Source organism: Xiphophorus maculatus, chromosome 7, assembly GCF_002775205.1.
Source record: "Xiphophorus maculatus strain JP 163 A chromosome 7, X_maculatus-5.0-male, whole genome shotgun sequence".
Taxonomy (NCBI): Eukaryota; Metazoa; Chordata; class Actinopteri; order Cyprinodontiformes; family Poeciliidae; genus Xiphophorus; species Xiphophorus maculatus.
The window spans coordinates 4,150,345-4,172,150 of NC_036449.1; the positions used below are offsets into that span (position 1 = coordinate 4,150,345).

Genomic DNA, 21,806 nt, shown 5'->3' on the forward strand with positions numbered 1-21,806 from the left:
ATTAGTTGTTTTTTTAATAACTTGACATCCTGGTGAAAGCCTCTCCAATACTATTGGAGCAGAGTGCTGTCAGCCAACCCAACCAGAAGTTTTTGTCTGTGTTGATGCAACAAGCTAACTCAGGAAACAGAAATTCAAGCTAAAGCCTCTCACCTTCAGATCCTTGGCTCATAGTGACATCTTAAGCTTACTTTACCAGATAAAACCACATGCTGTGAAGCTAAACAGAACTCACAGAACAACTTTAAACATTGTTGTATTAAGAGGTTTTGTGACATGTGAAATGAGACCGTGTCTGTAATACTGGGCTAGCATCATGCTGTCTTCTACATTGTGGTTGTACTATGACATGACTGAGAGTTTCCAGCCCAAACACACCATAAAACAAATAACAGGGTAAATCTCAACCTCTAATGTAGATATATATGTGTCATTTCTCTGCATTTATAGACTTCTGACATTTAACAACACTTTTATTCATCCTTTCTTGTAATGAAGGAACTGCTTGGGACTTGAATCTTTGAACACGAGACTTGAGTTTTTTGTTGGTGATTTGTCCTTTTAAATCCTGATGTTGCTCTGGGATGTTTGTTTTACAATACGACTACATAGTGACACTTTGATTAACCAATGACTAATTATTGACGATGTCACGTTCGACAACTTCTGGACATTTCAAAATAAATTAAGATCATTCGAAAACATGGCATTTTATTGAAAGTTTTGTGCTTTCAAAACACAATGACAAACCATTTCGAAAGAATTGTCTTTTGAACACGTTCTAACAATCCGACAAATGTTGTGAAAAGCAGCCCAAATTTTAACTACCAACCCAAAGCTGTTTTTTCCACTATAACATGTTTAAAAGCAGCCCTATTGGACAGAAACCCACCCAATCTGGCAACACTGTAGAGTTCTGCTCTCTCAATTTTTCTGGGGTTTTACTTTTCTATTATAATTGTTCTCAGAGTTCGAATATAACTTTCTGGGTTTTTGTTTTTTTTAACAGAAATTAAATTTTTGCTCTTCTACCCATCAGTATGGAGGAGTGCAAACAGGCAAGGTAAAGAGAAACCCACGAGCCGGCGTAAGCCTCTTTTCTGATCGTCTGGCCGCTGCAGATAGGCCTGACTCATAATTGCCTCCTCGCAGAGGCTTTATTGGTTAGAAGACAACTTTGCTGAATCACTACCTTAAGAAGTCTTGAGAAAAGAGGCAGAGAATTTTCCAACACAAAGACGTAAAAGCAGAAGACCGGAGACCAAAAGCAGCCCACTCTCCTCGGTGCATGGCGGATCAGCTCAGTGATTCACACTGAACTCGATAACGTGTTTTCCTCCTCACCCCCCACCCCACATCGCTCTGTTTCACCACTCTGTGATCTGACATCAAAGCCGAGCGGTTTCGCAACCTCCTCCATCTCAATCAAAAGACCTCGGGGTCGTTGGGGAGGACCTCTGACGGCAAAGGATGCCAACGGTTTAAAAGCTCTAATATTGTCTGTTTCTCTTGGTGTTTGTCTTCTTTCTGAGGATGATTCTTCTCTTCAGACGGTACAAAAATGCAGCTACAGCAACTTGTACCACAGAGCGTCAGCACAGAGCAAAAAAAAAAAAAAAAAAAAAAAGGCTTCTCAGTTAATTACCAGGAGTGGGGCAAAATGGTAATGAAATGGCATCATTGGCATGTTACCGAGTGTAGGACTGGAGCTGGAGATAAAAGAACTGGAGTAGACAGAAAAAGCAAAGCTGCAGCGTCTGTACTTCAGGGGAAATGACTTTTGCAGGCGCTATTTAGTTCCTCTAATTCTCTTCTCTCTCTGCACAACAACTTGCGCTCACAGAAGTTAGATTTGTTTTACATCTCAGCCCCCCGTGTCTGTGCTGGGCTCGTCGCATGCCGTGAAGTGTCCTAGTCAGATGTTGAAGCACACTGGGAACACTGCCACTCGTCTTCGCAGTGTCCCTTAATAGCTCACATATTCCTCATGCTTACTTCTTGTCATTACATCCTTGTCCTTCCCTTGAAGAACACGTGGCGAACGAAGCTGGAAAACACAGAGAAATGGGTCGTCCTTTCGTTCCTTTCCATCCGTTTCTGTTAGCTTATTAAATAACCAAGCTCGGACAAAGACCCAGTGTTTTATCAGAGCTACACGGAGAAACCAGAGTCCCTGTAACTCCCCATTCAGATCCTTCAGACTAGCCAGCAGCAATTGGCAAACACCTGGTGGAACTACACATCTGCTAAGCTCATTACCAGCAGATGTTGTGATGACTTCCTGGAGAGCTGGAGCTTCCCTTACAAAAAATCCCATGACTTTCACATGGGTTTACATGTGGCACATGTGGTTCCCATTTTCCATGTGGGATGTCTATCACAGGGATACACATCACATGTCTATCCCATGTGTATGGGATAGACATGTGGAAATATGTGATGCACATGAGATACACATGTTTTCACATGAAACATTCCAAAATCACACATATACAGTACATGTGCCTTTAGATGTGATTCACATGTCATTCACATGTGAACATTTGTGTGAACCACATGTGTGGTACATGGGTTTCAAATGTGACTTTCACAGGTAAATTTCATGGGAGTCTTTTGTAAGGGTTCTTAAAAAGACAGAGGCCCAATTTCAAGGTGTTAAATTACAAAGTTTAACTTTTTTTAAGTCACATTTGATATACATAGTGTTTTTACAACATCCATAGGTAACATAGCTACTTGATTGTGCTACAAAATGGCACTGGATTGGTGAAAAACATAATCCGTGCCTTTTAAAAGCGTCAAATTCGACAGCTGTTGGTTTGCTAGAAAGACAAAAACCAGAACATCAGAGGAATCTCATATTTTGAAGACGCTACGTGCCAGGTAGCACCTGGCGTCGGCTTCCTAAACCGAAGGAGAACTTCAATTCTCCTTCGGTTTAGTTAATGGCTCACATTTTTACACATTGCTGTAATTCTAAATGTGAATATCCTGCGTCATAAAAAACACATTTTGGGACTGGATTATGTAATCAATCAATTGATCCATGCGATCCTGTGGTGAAGTTCAGGCCCTGGATAACAGGAAGACTGAGGACTTTCTGTGTTGTGTTCATCTGATTTTTCAAACTCTGGAACATCTCCTTGTACAACCAAGAGGTTACACGACAAAAATAATTAATAACTGCCAATTACAGATGTAAAAAAAATGTAATAAATCAGTTGAATGATTTTAGCTAACATTCTCCAAGAGAAAAGTTTGACCTGGGAAGATTTGAGTTTCTCCCCCCAAAAAATCTTTTGGTAAAGACTTCTACTGAACATATTTTCAGGTACTAGAAATAATCTCCTAACAAGATCTGTATAAACAAATCTGGAGATCTTTTATCATAATTTAGTCTGTCAGCTGTGTTGTAGAGAGCATTGCAGAGAAAGCAGATGAAACAGATGCTTGTTGCTGGACAGCTAGCATGTTACTCAGCACGCAGGCTCTGGCAAAGATCTGCAGAGAAGCTCCTGCGATGGGAACGCCTGTCTTTCCATCGACCTGGGAAAACGCTCAGGTTCCCTGGCAGGGAGAGTCGGGAGCACCACCGACATTCCCATCTCTCTTGCGTTGGGTGAAATTTCCCAGTGGTCTTCCAGAAGGATGGCGAACGCTTCCTTGCAGCAGAGCACAGAGTTGCTTTCTGGCTGCTTTAGTGACATCTGCCGACTTTTTCTGGCCGATGAAATAACTTAGTTGTTTTTCTTTCACTTAAAGGACGTAAGACGTCTTTCATGTTGTAATTTCTCTGTTCCATCAGCTGAGAGATTCTTTTTGGAGTTTCACTGCAACCCATGAAGAAATTGCAGTTGAAGATTTGCCTTATTGAAACTACTGTATTTTTCCTCACTGTCTCACTGTGACACACAAAACGTGATTTTTCCATTGGAGCCAGTCCACCACGGGTTGAGAAATATAACATGCTTCACATATGGGCCCCTGCTATGGTCTTTATGCAGCGCTCCTCCAATATTGCAGCAATGATCCTAATGTGTTATTTCTAGGCCTGTCGCAATAAATCAAATAATCATATGATAATTTAAAACGACCTCATCCGTTTCCATTTGCGTGATTGTTTTTGTTTCTCTCTCTCTTCCTACTGGATGAGAAAAGGCTTCAGTCCGGTGCCCTGGTTTCAACAAGTCTTTTCTTTGAAGGACAGTTCAGTCCTTCTATTTTGTTTGTTTTTGTTTTCTTTAATTATCGTGGATGTCCCAAACGTCTTTCAATTCCAGTTTAAATGTTCATGAGAATTTAAAGTTTATTGATCCTTGAGAATGTGTCCTTGCCATTATTACTGTTATGTTACTTGAAAATGGCCTTAAAACAGCAAAATTATTGTTTATCACAATAGCTTCTGGGACAATTCATCGTCCAGCAACATTTGTTATTGTGACAGGTTGGAATGGGTGGAGAAAAGTGTTGGATATGATAAAAGGCTGTTGAGAAGAATGAAGGGAAAGATCAGCAAGACAGAAGTGAGACCAGTAATGTCGACTGGTTTGGAGACGGTCCCAAACTGGGGTTTGTGGACTGACTTATTGTGTGTTTCTCATTTCTACCTCATCACTGCGCTTTGCACACAGAGGTCTGGCCGAGTTGGTCACAAAAACCCCCAAAGACTGGATGTGTTCAGCAAACCAACGGCACCGCAAGCATCTTCATTACAACAGAGAAACCGGACAAGACACCCAGACGTGACGTTAAGGTCGATCTCGTTGATATGCGCCGACGTCCACGCTCCTTTCAGCTGCTGGTTTCTCACCAGAGCCTGAACACCTTAGCGGGTTGTGAGGCAGACTTCTGGTCTGAGCATCTATTTTATGTCAGAACTCAGTGGTGTGATCCAGCATGAGTCCATCAGAGCTCACAATCTGAACGGCTGTTCTGCGAGACGTTTTAGGGAAAGCCTGTCAACTGTGTGGTAGCCCCGTGTGTGTGTGTGTGTGCGTGTGTGTGTGTGTGGACTGTCAGTGAGTCTTGCAGGTGCTGGCATGTCCGGGCTTCTGCCTAATCCTCATGGGAGCGTAAATAAGCAGCCTAGCTGTGCCTCCTTACATAACCGCTATGCCTGGGAGAGAGAGAGAAAGAGAGATTTGAGGGGGTGACAGCATGAATTCAGAGACGGCCAGATGCAGAGAGGGACCGCCGAGGAGAAAATAGCAGCGGCGCAATTAGCTGTTAAAAGAAGGTGTAGACGGATGGCCGCAATTTCCTGATTCGTTGTTACGGCCTCCTTTCATTCCCTGCCAAGCGTGGCCGATTGAAAACATTTGATTACTTGTTGTTCTGGTCCGCACACTCACCAAAACTCTTTCTGACTGTCAGGGTAAAAAAATGATAAAAGTTTACCTGACTTTCTACCAAATGTGGATCCATTTACAGGGATCTTTGGTGGAATACATCGGTACGCGTGCGCATGCAGCCAGCTGCCACACAGAGAGTCGGATAGTCAGTGAGGCACAACTGTAAACCCGCAAAGATGCAAGCATTGGGCGAAAACCAGACATCTTTATCCTTCTGTTAAACCAGGGGTGTCAAACTTAGTTTCATTTTGGGCCTAATCAAAAACCTGACTGTTCTTAAAGGGCCGGTTGTGCTAGACTGTATTGATAAAACCCATTTATCTGTTAAAATATTCATAAATAGCAGTCCTTCTAGGATTTTGATTGTTTTTGTGGCTTTTTTGAAGTCACATATTTTGTGATGCTAATTTACACATATTTGTAAGACATTTTTTATGACATTTGCGCTAATGTGTGATGTTAAATGTGACTTTTTAGTACTCGCTGTATCAATCACAGACTACAACGCCAGCGGTCAATTAAACCCAATGTTTTTGACCAATTTTGAGAACATTTTGCAGTAACATCAGAAACAATTTGGGAATCTGTTGATTTTGTATACATTTTGAGGATTTGTGAAAAACCTTAGGGTCTTATTGAGGTAATCTCGAGTCTAGAGGGTTTGGCCCCTGGGGCCTTGAGTTTGACACGTGCACAAAAACAATTCTTCGCTGCTTTGTGTTGGTCTGCCACATAAAATCTCAATAACAAATCTAAAACTGATGAACAATGTTATAAAGACAGAAGAAGAGTTTGCTTCCTCTCCAGCAGTACTGACAGGAATGAAGGAGATGCTAACGGAGTTTTCTGCTGCAGACTGTTAGCGCGACGTTAGCAGGAATCAAATCCATGCTGCTGGCTTTGCTAATTATTACAACACGTGCGATGGGATAATTCAACAGCAGCTGTGTTTCCATTGACCATAAAATTACGAAAATTGAAAGTACCTAAATAAATTTGCTAAATGGAAACAATAAAAAAAAACCTCACGTTTTTCGATAACATTTTTCACTAGGATGAGGTGTTTTTTTTTCCATCTGTATCAGGATGGATGTATTTCGCAAAACTGCAATGGAAACACTTTTCTTGCATCACGAGTCATATTGTTATGGATGCTACTTCTGGTAAAAATGAGTAGGAAGGATATTTGTAAAAAAAAAACAAACAAATATCCCGAATAGTTTATCCCAAAACAATTCGGGATAAAATAAGCGTATTTGAGTCACATTTTCCTGCTGTGTGAACGCAGCCAGAGTTCGTCCGTCTATCACGTTTCGAACACTGGGACTGACTGTTCCGGTCAGCATGAGCTTCCCGTTTGGAATGACTGTGCAGAAAACCTGTCCCGGTGTTTTCTGGGTTGCTTTAGGGACTGCATACTCCTGCATTTGCCTTCCTAAAACACCAGGTTTCATTTGTATGAGCTGCTAAACTGTGTTCGCTTTTTGCCCCTTTTACCACAACTTCCCTTCATAAACGAGGCAAAAGCTCGGACGGCCGTTGAGTGAAAGCTGATTGAAGCTTCACTGTCGGCCGCTGAATCAATGTGTGTGTGTTCTGTGTTAGCGAGAGAGAGGAAGAGAATGAGGCGTCGCCAGTCCGAGATGTCTAAAAGCTGTCAATTAAATGCTGTTTAACAATTCCTGGCGCATCAAAGCTGACCGCTCTGACTTTTCCGGGGAGGAAGGATGGCAAGCTCAGTTGGTCAGCCGTCCATTCGTCTCTTATTAGTGGCAGACTGCAGTGAAATGGTGCAGAAATGTTGGTGCTCCTCTGAGGATGTAGCGCTGTGGTTCTTTCATCAGGTACCAGGTTTTCTCCTGGCTGCCTCACCTCATTGTTTGGACTTATTGCTGTGAATTCATTCAGCCAAATCCTTTTCACGTGTTCACTTTAATCCACTTTGCTCATAAGCAATCGGCGGGCTAGTCGTTATTCTAGCGTGGTCTGAATGACCAAATAAACACTTGCAAGTGAACTGAAAACTACAGAAACCAAGATGGGACTTTTTCTGCATAGACTTTTTCTCAATTGGTTTTCTCAAGATTAAGAGTTCATTTTCAGTCTCCAGATTAATTCGTTTCCGGTTTTCTTGACACAAGTTAATATCCCATTTTCTCGAGATGAGTTAATTTCTCGTTTTCTCAAGAGAACGGGTTAATCTTGAGAAAACAAGGTTTGTTGATGACTAGAGTTTGTGTTAAATCAAAATGCATACCACAGTGGCATGCATTTGAAGGGTGGAATCTGGTTCATCTAATCAGGAATCTGGTTCATCTCGAACCATCGGGAAATGAACTCGTTAAACCATCGAGCAAAAGTAAATGTGGAAAACATTCGCTCTCAGCGTCCATAGAAAACCGACATATGAAATCATTTCTGTAAAAGCCTTGATTAGTTTTGGTGTAATTTTGCATATCTGCACATTTTGTTACATCCGGTTTGATTAAGTAGATTTCTAGAGCCGCATTGCTCCTGGTGGCAGCATGTTGGAGTAGCTTTGCTACATTGAGTCTGATTTGTTTTCTTTCTTTTTTTTTTTTAGCATTAATTTATCGTTCTTCTGGTGGAATCATTGCATGTGTGGACAGTTATTCCCTCTGGTTCTGGATTCTGTGCAGCTGAAACGTTACTCAAAAGTTATCCAAAAGTTCCTTTTTAGCTTTTGGGTAGTCGTTACGGTGCGTATTGGTCTTATTTTTACAACTGGCAGCAGCGTGTTAGCATGTAATGAGTTAGTTTCTAAGCTTGTTGTTTCCAACTTTTTTGAAATACTGCTATGAGCTCTGACTAGTTGTGTTACCTCCACAGACAAATTAGCTCAACTCGAACCAGTAGAAGCCACAAACATATTGGGGAAAAAAATAACTGTGGTAAACAATGGCAGTCACTGTGTTCAGCGTCCAACATGGCGCCTCGCGTGATTGAGTAACATAGTTGCAAAGGCTCAATATTGAAAACATTTTCTCAGTGAACTATATATATTTCCTAAATTCACAACTACTAAATGTTTGTCTAACTGGACCCATTCAAAATGGGGCGATATGAATTTAAAATTATATCGAGATATTTTGTGACGATGAAAACTAACCATTACGTATTTTTTAGGGAACTGTGCAGTCGTGACTCTCACAGCAGTCACAGCTCCACAAACACTGCTCTTAAGACACATCCAGTTGTAATATGATTCTTTAGGACACCAGTCACATAAAGACTGATTTGTATCACTGATCTGCACACAGTGACTGCATTTAATCATATTTTCAAATTTATTGATATTATTTGATATTCTTAATGAACAAACAGTGGAGAAAATAGTAAAAATAACAATCCTAAGAACACGGGCAGTTTTCTTAAACATTACTTGGAATTTAATATAACGATAAATGTATCACAATAAACGATAAACGATGCGATAAATTCCCACCCCTACATCATTCCATGTCACTTTGCAGCAGGAATCCATGCCTCAGTGTGTTACATAAAGTCACGATACAGCGTAGATGTAGTCAACCTAGAGCTGCTGCTCCTCTGAGCCACCCAGCCAGATGGCGGCTGTAGCTCTGTACCGTCCTGGTTTGTTTGGAGGAGCCTGTCCTGGTTGGGTTTGAATGTGTGGACAACGTTGGACTGATTTCTTCCTCTCTGGGCTCTTCCTGCTCCCTCCCGCCTCTCCTAAGGCTCCCTGCGAGGTGTAAACATGCTAATGACGTCCATTTAGCATCAATTCTCTCTAATGAATCCTCCAGGCTGAAGTTTCATTATGCCTCCTGACGGCATTGGGCCTGAATCACTTTGTTAATTTGTTTCTCATCATTCTCATTGTTCCCTTTGATTATGTCTGTTATATTTTTATTTTCTTGCTGGCAGATTCTGTTTCTCCAGTGTTTCTTTTTCCATATGCATGCTGGTGCTGTGTGTGCATGGGGCCGGTGTGGGACTCTCACCGTCTCACAGCCTTGGAAGAAAAATACAGTATCTTCACATTAAATAAGAAACTTGAAGTAAAAGCGTAAAATACGATCAAATTTATTTTCCAAACAATAGAATCAACAGTTAGCTGTTTCATGTTATGCCACACCATTGGTTTATTTACATGCTTGTTTTTTCCCCCTTTTTTTTAATGGATCATATTGAGAAAAATCAATATGTTGGACTCGAGTCATTAATAGTAAGACTTTAGACTTACTATTGAAACCCTACTTCAGTCACAAGTAGTTTGATATTAAAATGAGTGTTGGTTGAAATGTGCACAGTGGCGAAAGACTGAAGCTAACAATAACAGAAACACCCACCTAGTTCAGTGTTTATGTGTTTGACGCTAACATTAGCTCGCTAATTAGCATGGCTACATTAGCAGCTGTGTTAGCTTGCGCTCTTCCTGAACAGACCAACCGCTCCAGATGTTTTAGCGGGCCAGTTTAACTTTCAAACTTTCGTTGTAAGATGATTTAAATTAGTCGGTAAACAAAGTCTCCACCTGACTCAACCGCCTGTCTGGGCGTGTCACATCTGTACCATTCTCAAATTAAAGTTAGGGGCTTTAAATGGACATTCATGGCTCAACGACTTTAAGCTTCATGTTTTATAATGTTTGTGTATTTGAAGTGGCAGTCAAGCTCGTCCTCGTGTCTCTCGCTGTGACCTACCTGACCTGCCCATGTGCTTCCTGAGATCTCTGAGACTGTGGAAGTGATGAAGTCGGGTCCTGCACAGCTGACGGCGTTTACAAAACGGGGGGGGGGGGATATAAGCAATTGATGTCCCTCGGAGTCGACCGGGAGTGTGGTCCGCAAATCACCCTTTCACCCTTTACGACAGCAGCACACACAGAAAGCCACGGACAGATGGCACAGCCAGTCTTTTTGATGCTGCTGTAAATTCCCCGTCGTTACCCTGACACGGACTCCACAGAACACGCTTTTCTCCACCAGGCTTCCCTAAATCCTCCTCCAGCGTCGGTCGCCATGACGCCCTGGCCACCGCCCGTAAGCTCGGCGGCAGAGCAGAGAGAGTGAAGGCTGTTCCGTTTTCATTATGTGCTCATTTCTGCGAGCTGTGGGAGTGAAGGCCGTCCTCATTTACTTTTCACGCTGCTGTAAATTCTCGTTCCCATATCTGACATACCTGCACACAGTTCAGCCCTCACAGCCGGGAGCTACTTCACCTGGTTTTACCTTTAGTTAAACATTTCAATAATTTCAGAAGATCAGAGATTTAAAAAACAAAAAAAAAACAAAGTTAGAACTAAACAAATGGAATGAACAAATCTGTCTACACAGAAACCATCCAGACTAGATCAGTTCTTACTTTTAAAGGGCAGAATTATGTTTGCCAGCCATGTAGTATCATTTTATAGCACAAGCAACCAACTACTTCCTTCAGTTGTTGTAAAAATGCTGTATATATAAAATATGACTTAAAAGAAATTTGACTTTGCAATTTAGCGCCTTGAAATTGGGCCTCTGTCTCTTTAAGAGACTTTTGCTCTTTTTGTAACTCCGCCTTCAGGAAGTCACCCCAACATGGCTCCTCTATTGACCCTTTAACAACATTTTTACCAGCGTTTCACTGAGAAGTAGCTCCTATAAGGAGCTCAGCAGATGCTCAGTTCCACCAGGTGTTTGCTAATTGTTGCTGACTAGTCTGAAGGAGCTGAGTGGAGGATTAGCTCTGAGGAGGCGGTGCTAGATCCACCCAGGGATTCCACACAGCTGAATGGTTGATATGGGAAATTGAAGGATTTCTGGATGAGAGAATCAACCTGATATAAAGCTTAAAAAATATGTGATTTTGACATAAAACCTCCCCTCAATCAAATACATCATTCTATGAAGTAGAACAGTTCTGTATCTTTTTTTTATTATTATGGATATTTTTATATAGTTATGCACATTCCATGTTTTGGGTTTAAAAATGTATTTATAACGATGGTTGAGTGATGCTTAGTTTCTTACGATACAGCCAATTGACGTTTGAAAGTAGAGGCAGACAAGATTCATTTTTCCATCCAACTGCTGTTCATTCAAAACGTTTGTTTACATCAACATGTGGCACATTCATTCATTTTAAATTATAAATGAATGAGATAAAACAAACAAAAAAAAAAAATCAATTAATTAGGTTCCTGGATTATAAATAAACGTTAAGATATTCCAAAAATACACTACTCACCTCCCCTTCCTGTCCACATTTCTACTCGTTTTCTTTTGGTTTCGTTTCCCCTCTCCGCCGTTCTCTCCCTCTTCCTGTTCTTTCAGCGCGGGTGGCTGAAGAGCAGAAGCGATCGGAACAAGCCAAGTGCAGCTGACTCCCATTCAGAGCTGGAGCGGCTGCGTGCAGCTGAGCCCCATTCAGACGCCGCGCGCCTCCTTTATGTGCAAGCAGAGTTCTTCAGAGAAACCGAGTTCCGCCACTTAAGCTGTCGGAGCTTCAAATCGTGTTCGCTCCACTCCTCTCCACCTCCCCGTTCTCCGAGGCAGAACCGGTGCTGATGTTTCCTACTTCATCAAGGAGCTGATTTAAACACAGGCTACTTTTGCAGATAGAGCCGGTGTAGACAAAGTATGTTGTTTACTGCTGGTAGCTACCATCAGTATTGTGTCAGTGTTAAATTTTGGTGCATCAAAATTTAAAGTGAGTTGGTGCATCAACTCACTTTAAATGTCTCAGGGCTCGGTGACACAATGCTGTCACCGAGCCTGATTGTGGTATTGAGTCAACTCAATACCACAATCAGGGAGCCTTTGAAACGCACCTGAAACATTAAGTATGAGGACAAACTGTTAATGAACTAACTTTCTTTTGTTCAAATGCAACATACATGAACATTTAGTTCATTTTCACAGGTTTGAACTAAAAACACATTCAACTTAACCTTCCATCTTTAGCCTTTTTCTCTTCCTCCACTTCACACTGTCCTCTCTAGTTGTGCTACGCAGCTCACAGCAGTCGGCTTCTCAGCCAGACAGCCAGGAGCCAGCGCTGTTGTCTTTTCAAAATAAAGTCAATTTTATTGTTTCATCATATTTCAATTAACTTCAAACTTTGACTGTGGTTAGTGCAAAAGCACGAAAGCTATAAAAAATATTTCATTCTGATGGTGTGGTGGCTTTTACTTTGCCACGATGAATTAGAGGTGGGACCAAGTCAGTGTTTAGCGAGTCTCAAGTCTTTGTCCTCAAGTCCCGAGTCAAGTCCCAAATCTGAAACTTTTCATTTCAAGTTCTTTCGAGTCTTTTTTTCTTTCCAAGTCTCTGAACATTTTTTCAAGCCCAGTCTAAAGTCTTACTACTAATGACTCGAGTCCAACAGACGGAGTCTCCACCTCTGGAGGAAACCCTGCTCACAGTCTCACATTGGTGCTGCTGCTCAATACAGTACTCACATTTCTGATGGATGGAAGAGGGACAGAGATGCTGGTCCCTCTTTGTCTTTTCCAGTTTGGAGTCGTATCTTGATGGACGAGATGTCTGAGTCGGATACAAATTTAAGCGTAGTTGCTACCAAACAACTACGCTTGTAGTAAAAGATTGAGAAAATCTTTAAGAATTTCCTCTTAACTTGTAATATTTTGTTTCAGTGAGTTTTCACTAAAGTAATAAGCCATGGTCCTGCTTAGCTTGTGTTTACGTCATTTTCCTCTGTATGTGTGATTAAGGTAAGAAGGCCTCACTGGGTGCCGTTACACTTAGCATTACCCCGGATGACTTCACATCTAAATTACTTCTAACCAACCTTCATATCTGTTTTCCTCCATCTCGGTTTCCTCTAGATCGTTTTGCCACATTCCTCTTTTGCGACTTTTTAACATTTTTATTCCGCTTCCCCTCTCGCCTCTCTTCTCCTCTGTTCTCTCCCTTGTTTTATCCCTTCTCCTCGAGGGCTGCCTGGTATTTGCAGAGCGGTCAGCCTCGAGCGCGGCCCCTCATCGGCAGTGACGTGAAGGCCAGGGGGGGTCGGAGGCGAAGTGGCTGCACTGCAGCGTGCGAGGCGATAACAGAGCAGCGGAGGACTCAGCCAACATCGCAAATGACTTCTTCTTGACCCTGTGCGCCTCCAGAAAGTTTGCAGCTGAAACTCTTTCCTGATTGAACTGTTTTTTCCTCTCTCTGTCGACTTCCTGAAAGTGACGGATCCATCGCTTGTACGCCGGTGTTATCTTTCAGCTGGAGAGATGGAGTTCTCCTCGGAGCCCGACTCTTTAGAGTCGAAACAGTGTTAGAAAAAGCTTATTTTCTTGCTCTTTGCTCGGTTTTGGAGGCAGAGTCTCGATGCCAGACATCAAGATGTTCATGCTGACAGTGAACTCTAATGTTGAGGAGGCTGTTGAACCTCAATCACTCAGCCCTGGATAAGTGGATTAACTGACTAAACGTAAAGATTTTCAGCAGTGAATGTGGAATTTATCACCTCTGCGCCCTTCCTAAGGTGATCTTAGTTAATTACGCTCAGAAACGGGCCGTAAACGGAACCTTTATCACTGGACGGAGAGCAGGAGAAACGGCAAAGTGTACAGTTAACGTCAGAATTATGAGATGAAATAACACACACTCACGATACTTTCATGGAAACGACCATTATAAAACTATGCATGCTTGTATTGCTTCCAAAAGAATGCAGACAAAATCTCCACTAAGTTTGACCAGTAGCCTTTATTGATGTGCTGAACTGTGACAAGAAAACTGAAAAATAGCAAGACCAAAATGACCAGCGGCCCTCTTTTTTTCTTCACTTTCAGACCCTTCAGTTGGCTTTAATGCCTCATCTAAATATTTATTTACCTCATATCGTGCATTCAGTGTAGAGGGACTTCCCACATTGGTAGATGGTATAATTAAACAAGTGTGTTTAAGGTTCACATAATAATTTATTTGCTTACTTGCCAGTGAGTCAGAATGTCTGTACTGGTCGTTTGTTTCTGCCGTGAGAATTTCAAAGTTTCCTTTTGTCTCTTTCACTTGTGAGTTCAGAGGAAAATCAAAGTGAGCCTTCAGGCAGTGTGAAGTCCCACCTCACCTTTGTGATGCTAAGCCGCTTTGGCTTGATCGCCATCTGCTCAAGCAGTCCGCATTTGTGCATGACGACTTGAAATTGCACACGCACACACACACGCCGGCTCACGCACACACACTTGAGCAGCCCTGGCGATGCTTGAGACGCAAGCAAGTCGTTACGCCATGGTTTGTTTAGCTGTGAAATGGCAGGACTCTCGCATTTAGCACCGAGGTTGCGCTGAGTGTAATTTGCTGCGGGATGTGTAACTCACTCGAGGTTTCAGGTCGACGGGGCCATGTGCTCGTTGGAGGTGTTTCTGTGACTCTGCTAGTTGAAAGCTGCTCCTCTGGAGAGAGCCCGGCTAACCGCTGCCTTCTTCACTTCGCCCACAGGACGGTTTCAAAGCTGATGAGGCGCAGACTCGGAAGAAAAAAAATAACCCAGAGTGTGAAACTGATGATAAAGACTCAAACGTTTCTATTTGTTCCATGTTGGACCCTCCTGTGTATCTGCAACCACTAATCATGGAGGACGCCAGGATGTTCAAACATAAAATAAACTTGTTTTTAGTAGGACTGTCACAGTAACAAATTCTGCTGGACGATAAATTGTCCCAGAAATGATCGCAATAAACGGTGATATTGTTGCTTTGAGACCATTTTCAAGTGATGTAATGGTAATGTCATATTCTCAAAAAATCAACAAACTTTACATTTTAATGAACATTTAACACTGGCACTGGTATACATCTTAAATTACCAAACAACAGAAACAAGAAATAAAATGAAGTATGAAGTCTTTGTAAACAAAATTTGTCCCTAAAAAAAAAGGTCTAGTTGAGACTGTAGCACCAGACTGAACATTTTTCAGTTTTTGGTAGAAAGAGAAAATACAATAATGACAAATTATGCAAGCAGCAGTGATTGAGTTTGTTTCATCATACGATTGATTAGATTTTTGTGCTTATTGCGTCAGGCCTCATTTTTAGCCATTTTTCCCTCTTTTGATACAGAGATAACTTAGTTAATGTGGCCTAAGAGTAATTATTCCTTAGTTGTTCCTCATTGAGTGTACATATACAAATCTAGATATAATGTATCTGTATTTAAATCTAGATATCATGTGGATCAGTGGGAATGTGGACCAATCACAGCTGGTCAATCCTATTAGGTAGAATTAATAGATTTTAATGAGGTACGATGCGAAGACGGTGTAATTACACAGCAACATTGAACCCAACAAAAACACAAACTTCCGTCAATTAGATACAATAATACATTCTAATAACTTTCACTATATTAGAAGATAGGGATGCACATTGATCAGATCATTTAACATAAGAATTTTCATTGTTACGCTAAATTCTATTTAATTATTAAAAAAAACATAACTGTCTGCGCTGTCAGGATTATTTACAAAATTTTGTCCACACTTTGATTAATAAGACTACCAATAAATAGAACTAAATGAGAAGCGATGATTAAATGCAGTTACTGTGTGCAGTGATACAAATCCCACTTCATTATTGGACTGATGTCCTGATGAAGACTATTACAAACGGGAATGTTTTTCAAGAGCAGCATTTGTTTCTGTAACACAAATAACTTTATCTTACAGTTGCTTCCCATAAATATCACAGCATTTTAATATCTCGCTCCGCCGTTATTGATTCCATCTATAAAGCAAAACAAAGCGGAGCGGCTGGCTCCGCGGGGGGTCCCCCTGTCGATCAGGAGATCAAACGCAGGTTACCCGCTTTATGCTGCGCCTCAGTGGAAGTGGCACTGATGGTTGGCTTCTCCAAAACGAATCTGAGCGCTTCCCCCAGTCAGCAGCGCCATCCGGAGATGAACTCTGAAGGTCTGTGTCCAAGTTAATTGACTGCTTGATGGAACATCAGCATAATGCGACCTGCTGCAGCTCATCTATCCCAAGGACCCAAAGCCTCGCCCGTAATGAAGCTATAAAGACCCTCGCGTGATGCCTCGGCCGGCCTATATCGGGAACATGCAGGCGCTTTACGAGTGTTTCACGGCTTAATGATCTCCATTATTTAAAAAAATGATGATCTGCTGTATGTCATCCGGTGAGTTAATGGCGGCTCAGCGGGGAGGCTTCCCCACCTGCCAGTCAGTCATGTAAGACATCACATTTGTAACCCGCTGCGCTGTCGCAGAGTAAACAACTATAGAAAGTACTTGGAAGGGATTAAGAGCACGCTGCTGCCAGAGATAGCCTGCACGTCTATTCTTAGGCGAGATCAGCTGCTTCATTTATCTTTAAATCCACACACGCTGACATGTTGACTTGCTGACACGCTCAGATCGCCACGCATTGTTGAGGCAGCGTGAAGGCCGGGGAGAGCCCAGTACCATGGTGAGGCCTGGGGCTTTATGAAACAGAGGTCGTTTCCTGCAGCTTGTACTTTCACCCCAACCTGTGGACTTGATAATAAACTAGAGACACTGAGTGGACTCCTTAACTGTTTAACAGAAAGGGCCACTCCCTCTGCTGAGGCGCGCCTCCATTGTTCGAGTTCTCCACTGTTAGCTTTGTGGCTCTGGTCTGCTGCTGAGCACTAACTATGTTTCCTTTGACCACGTTATTGTGCAATTCGACATCTTGAAAACTAAATTTGTGTCATGGAAGCGCCGCAATTTCGAAAAGTGTTGTCACAAGGTTTTTGGCCTTATTGAAATAAGTTTATTTTTCAAAACTGCAATTTATTTATTTATTCGTATCACACGAGTCGCATGATCAAAAACCGGATGTTGCCGCTGGCGCAAAATGCGAAGAAAAAGATGACAGGAAGTGGTAACCTGAATCCTGAAACTGCTGCTCTGCAAGTTACTCAACAGGTTGTTGCTATGGTTACCAAAAAGTCCACTAACCTTACTTAGCTAGCTGTTAGAGGTTGAACGGCTAAAGCCGTTCCTTTGCCTACATCTCCCAGAATGCTGTGGTGTTCTGGATCTGCGTTCAGTCAAATTATTGAACATTCTATCATACATATTATCTGTTGATATTGATTACGTGCCTATCGCAATATATTTAATTGATTAACTGACCAGCCCTAATTAATATAATCAAATATTGCAATAATATTGATTCTGTTTGACCCAGATATTCCTCACTCTTCTTCTTCTTCTCTGTTTCTGTGATATACACAGAACTCCCCCAAGCACTAGCACAACTACAAGCTAAAAATAATAATAATTAAAAAAAAGCTGTCTCATTTAGGCATATTTTATTTTGAAATGGAATCTGGTGAAAAAACTTGGATGAGTTTTTGTTTCTTTTTGCCACCGAGTTCAGAAATGCTGACGTTATACGTAGAGGCCAGGGATCCGCAGTCACCCATTAATACCTATGATTTGGAAATACTTTAGACTTCCTCTAAGAACACTTATTTCCTATTTTAATAGTTCAAACACCACATATACCTTAATATCCATCAACACATTTACCGTCTCCTTCATTTCTGCTCTTTGTGTTACAGTCAATCACTGTCAAGGAAAACGAATTCCTCTCCTGGATTGCATTCTTTGAAAATGGCGGCTAATAGCATGTCGAATAGCATCACGCTGATGAATTTTGGCTGCGTTTTATTCATAATAATACAGGCATGCTCTACAGAAAAAGGCGAGGCTTCACTCTACCTACGTTTCTACTGGTTACATTCATGTCTTCTCTTTTGAAACTGGCATGTTTTCATCAGTGTCACTTTAAGCTAACTTTAGCCTTCTTTTTGGCACCAATGGCTGCTCCTCTGTGTGTTTGTGGGTGTGAAATGAGACCACTCAGATGTTTCCATGTGCTCACTGTTCTCTCTCTCTCTTTCTCTCCGTCTGTGTTGCACAGGGGTCCCTTCAGCGTGGTGAGAAGATGCATCAACAGGGACACGGGCCAGCAGTTTGCTGTCAAAATCGTGGATGTGGCCCAGTTCACTTCCAGCCCTGGTCTCAGCACAGAAGGTGGGGCCGTCACTGATGAAACCATCTCTACTTCCTTTGTCTTTCAGTCTATCTGTTATGTCGTGTCCAAGAGTAAAGCGTGTGTGTGGGTGTGTGTGTGTGTGTGTGTGTGTGTGTGTGTGTGTGTGTGTGTGGGTGGGTGTCCCATGCACAAAATGCTGTTGCTGAAGAAAAGGAGATAGCCATTCACACATGTAACATCGATTCTTATGCCAAGTTAATTAGCAAGCCTCAAAATGTGAAAAGCTGTTTGTGATTATCCAGGGGAATAAAAACAAAAAAACATGCTGCTCTTAATCAAGCCGTTTCTATCCAGGAGTAAACTCTGAAAATATGAAAATACATTTGAAGATGAAGGTTATTTATTCCCTTTGTCTTACTGTTGTATTGCCTCAGAAACTGCTCAAGAACGCTTCATGTTTGTGTTTTTTAAAACCTGAAGATAAAAATCCAGCTTTCTTGGTTTGTGTCATTGCTAACTGCTATGCTAACATTAGCAGATCGATTTTCTGTTTCGATGTGATTCATTGATAAGATGACCTGTTCCTCATTTTGGTAACTCGGGCTGATCATGGACATATCACCATCAACGTTAAAGAAGGGAAAATAGAAAAAGAGAAAATAAACACATTCTTATGTGCTTTGACCTTTCATACACACACACAAAAAAGCAATCAGTTTTATACAACTAAGAAAAAGATTACTTATAAAAACTCAGAGGATAGTGGAGATTTGAGAGATATTTGTGTCTACCTGACAAAATGGAGATTTAAAGTTTTGTGCATTACTGTCTGCGACAAATAATGCGCCAACACATCCACATGCTAGCTTTGACATGTCTCTAAATCAAAATAGTCTTATTTTAATAACTTTATATTCTAATATGCTATTTATAAATAGTTCAACCTGTCTACCTGACTGTCCACACAAATGAACCTCCTAGCGCCATGTTTAATTCCTAACAGAAAGTCATAGTTATTTTGAAGCAATCTGATTGGCTGACAGGTTTTAGCTTTGTGCTACACTGCCCCCTATGGGTTTGGCATGTTTAAAACAATAATCAGTGGCAGATTTGTGCTGGTTTGTGTGGATGAAGTCCTTTCTGAAACTGATCCTGCATGTACAATATGATGTAGCAGAGATTTTCTTAATAAAAACCCATTTACATGTGGACAAGGTCTTAAAGGCTGCTAGAGAAAATGGTTAGATTGACATCAGTTAATTCATATATTTGGCTTATAATATAGCTCTGCAACTTCACATAAAACTAGGCTGTCATTTTTCAAAAACTTCGATATGAGTCATTTTAAAGAAGCTTTGATCAGGGTTGGATTAGGACATCCGAAGCTTTATCAACTCTGCTTGCCTTTCTACACTGGCCTACTTCTCATTCACTCTGTTGGACTTTCCCCGTTCCGTCTGGTTTATTATGCTGTGATTGGACTGGTCCACTGTGGCACTTCATTGCCATATAATACCTTGGGCACCTTAACAGCGACTGCTAATGAAACAACAGACGGTTTCTATTGACTATAATGGTTTTGGTCAATTCTAACCAGTATTTCCCACTTTGTGTTCCACCATGGCAGACTTTATCACAGGACGTTAATGTAAGTTGGAGTTTAAAAATACCCAAAAAACTATACAGACATTTAAGGTATTAGAAAAGCAAGAACCCTCCCTGGTTTCCTCCGTCTGCGAGCTTTTTATTTTTCAGTTTATTACAGAGTTGTTGTGCACCAGTAATCCTGAAAAGACTGCTGAGTATCGTCTAGACAAAACATGCGGAGGACTTATCCGACATCTCCCACGGGCCAGGAGAGCGATGGAGGGAGGGATGAGGGAACAAAAGAGGAGGAGAGATTGAATTACAGATATTCACAGGGTGGAGTACGGAGCGATAAGCTTGATACAATGGCGAGGGAGCGAGGAGGAATGTAGAGAGAGCGGCCGGTCTGCTGAAAAGCCGTTTACCACAGAGTCCATATTAAACAGTTTGAGCAGCGTGGCTTCTCTCTCACTGCAGTGAACCTTTTTTTTTTTTTGTCTTTCAGGAAGACAGCATGTGGTGGCAAAATATTGAATTGCTCTTTTAAATGTCAACAGTTGATTATTTTCTTAAATTTGAAGCCTTTATAGAAACTAATTGTTTTTTTTATTTTTTCAAGCTGTATTTTGAAACTTCAGCCCTGGAAATCTCTGCTTTCAGGTTCAATGGTTAAATTTGGCATCAGATGACTAATCAGAAGAGCAGATCTGAAACCGGGTATTACTAATACAGTAAAAACATTCAACTGTAATCCTCGGCGCGTCTGAGATTTTCCATCTTTAAAGCAGAGTGAAACCATTGTTGCTGCTTTAATCAGAGATGAAAAGAGACGTATTAGACACATTACATGCAGGAGCAAATTTGAGTTACTTCAGGATGTTTTCTTAAATGTTGCATCTCTGGATGGTCGGGTTGACCAGTTTCCTTCTCCTCTTTTCATCACATTTGGTAGGATGCAGAAATTAGGCCAGTCATGATAACATATTTTACTGGATGATAAATTCTCCCAGAAGTTATTGCGATAAAAAATAATCTTGTTGCTGTGAGACAATTTTCAAGCAATATGATCAATAAACTCACATTTTAATGAACATTTAACAATCATTTTAAATATCCCAAATAAACAAACAGAAACAGTCTGTAAACCAAACTGACCTCCAAAAGACTAAAGCACCAAACTAAAGACTTTTATTATCATCCGGTTTTTGATAGAAAAAGAGAGAAATGCTAAATCATGCAAATTGAATATATTGAACTCATTTTAATTTATTGTGTGATTGATTTATTGTTTATTGTGAGAGGCCTAGTAGAAACGGACATCCGTTTTTTCCATAAGATATAAGTATGCACCATATTAATATTGCAAAGGACAGTTCAGAATTGAATAACTGATGGGAAATATGTTTGAAATATCACATGCGCCTTGTCAATAAACGGTTTGAAGGCTTTTGAGATGCTCACCAGATAGAGTCTCTGTGTTGTCAGACGTCTAGACCAAACTGACTGTAACGACTTTCAAGACGTTAAATTACAAAGTAAAATTTCTCTTAAGTCATATTTGATATTAATAGCATTTTATGACCGCTGAAGGTAACAGTTACTTGATTATGCTGTAAAATGGCACTATGCGCCTGGAACACACGTAATACCGCCCTTTTAATAATCGAGGTGCTGGAATTATTCGATACTTCAAACTTAAATCCTCCAAGGGTATGAATAGTTTTGGATTCATGAGCCAGAAACACCCTGAACACAGCCCAGACAAATGGAAGTGGGTCAGAATGCTTTGTGACTTGGGAATGGATTGGTCAACCACGGCTCACACACACAGGCCGGGTAGAGGTCTGTCCGTTTGATGAATAGGTCAGCCCTCTGAGGGGATGAAAGTGAAAACCA

At 41.3% G+C, this 21,806-nt stretch overlaps 1 protein-coding gene across 11 annotated transcripts in view; it reads left to right on the plus strand.

Annotated features, from left to right (window-relative positions):
* cask (calcium/calmodulin dependent serine protein kinase) overlaps positions 1–21,806 on the plus strand; it is a 154,091-nt gene that overhangs the window by 43,961 nt on the left and 88,324 nt on the right. For all 11 annotated transcript variants that reach the window (XM_023337513.1, XM_023337514.1, XM_023337516.1 and 8 more), the window contains exon 2: positions 18,249–18,361. In XM_023337513.1, the coding sequence (XP_023193281.1) occupies positions 18,249–18,361 (113 nt within the window). The remainder of the gene's footprint in view (positions 1–18,248; positions 18,362–21,806) is intronic.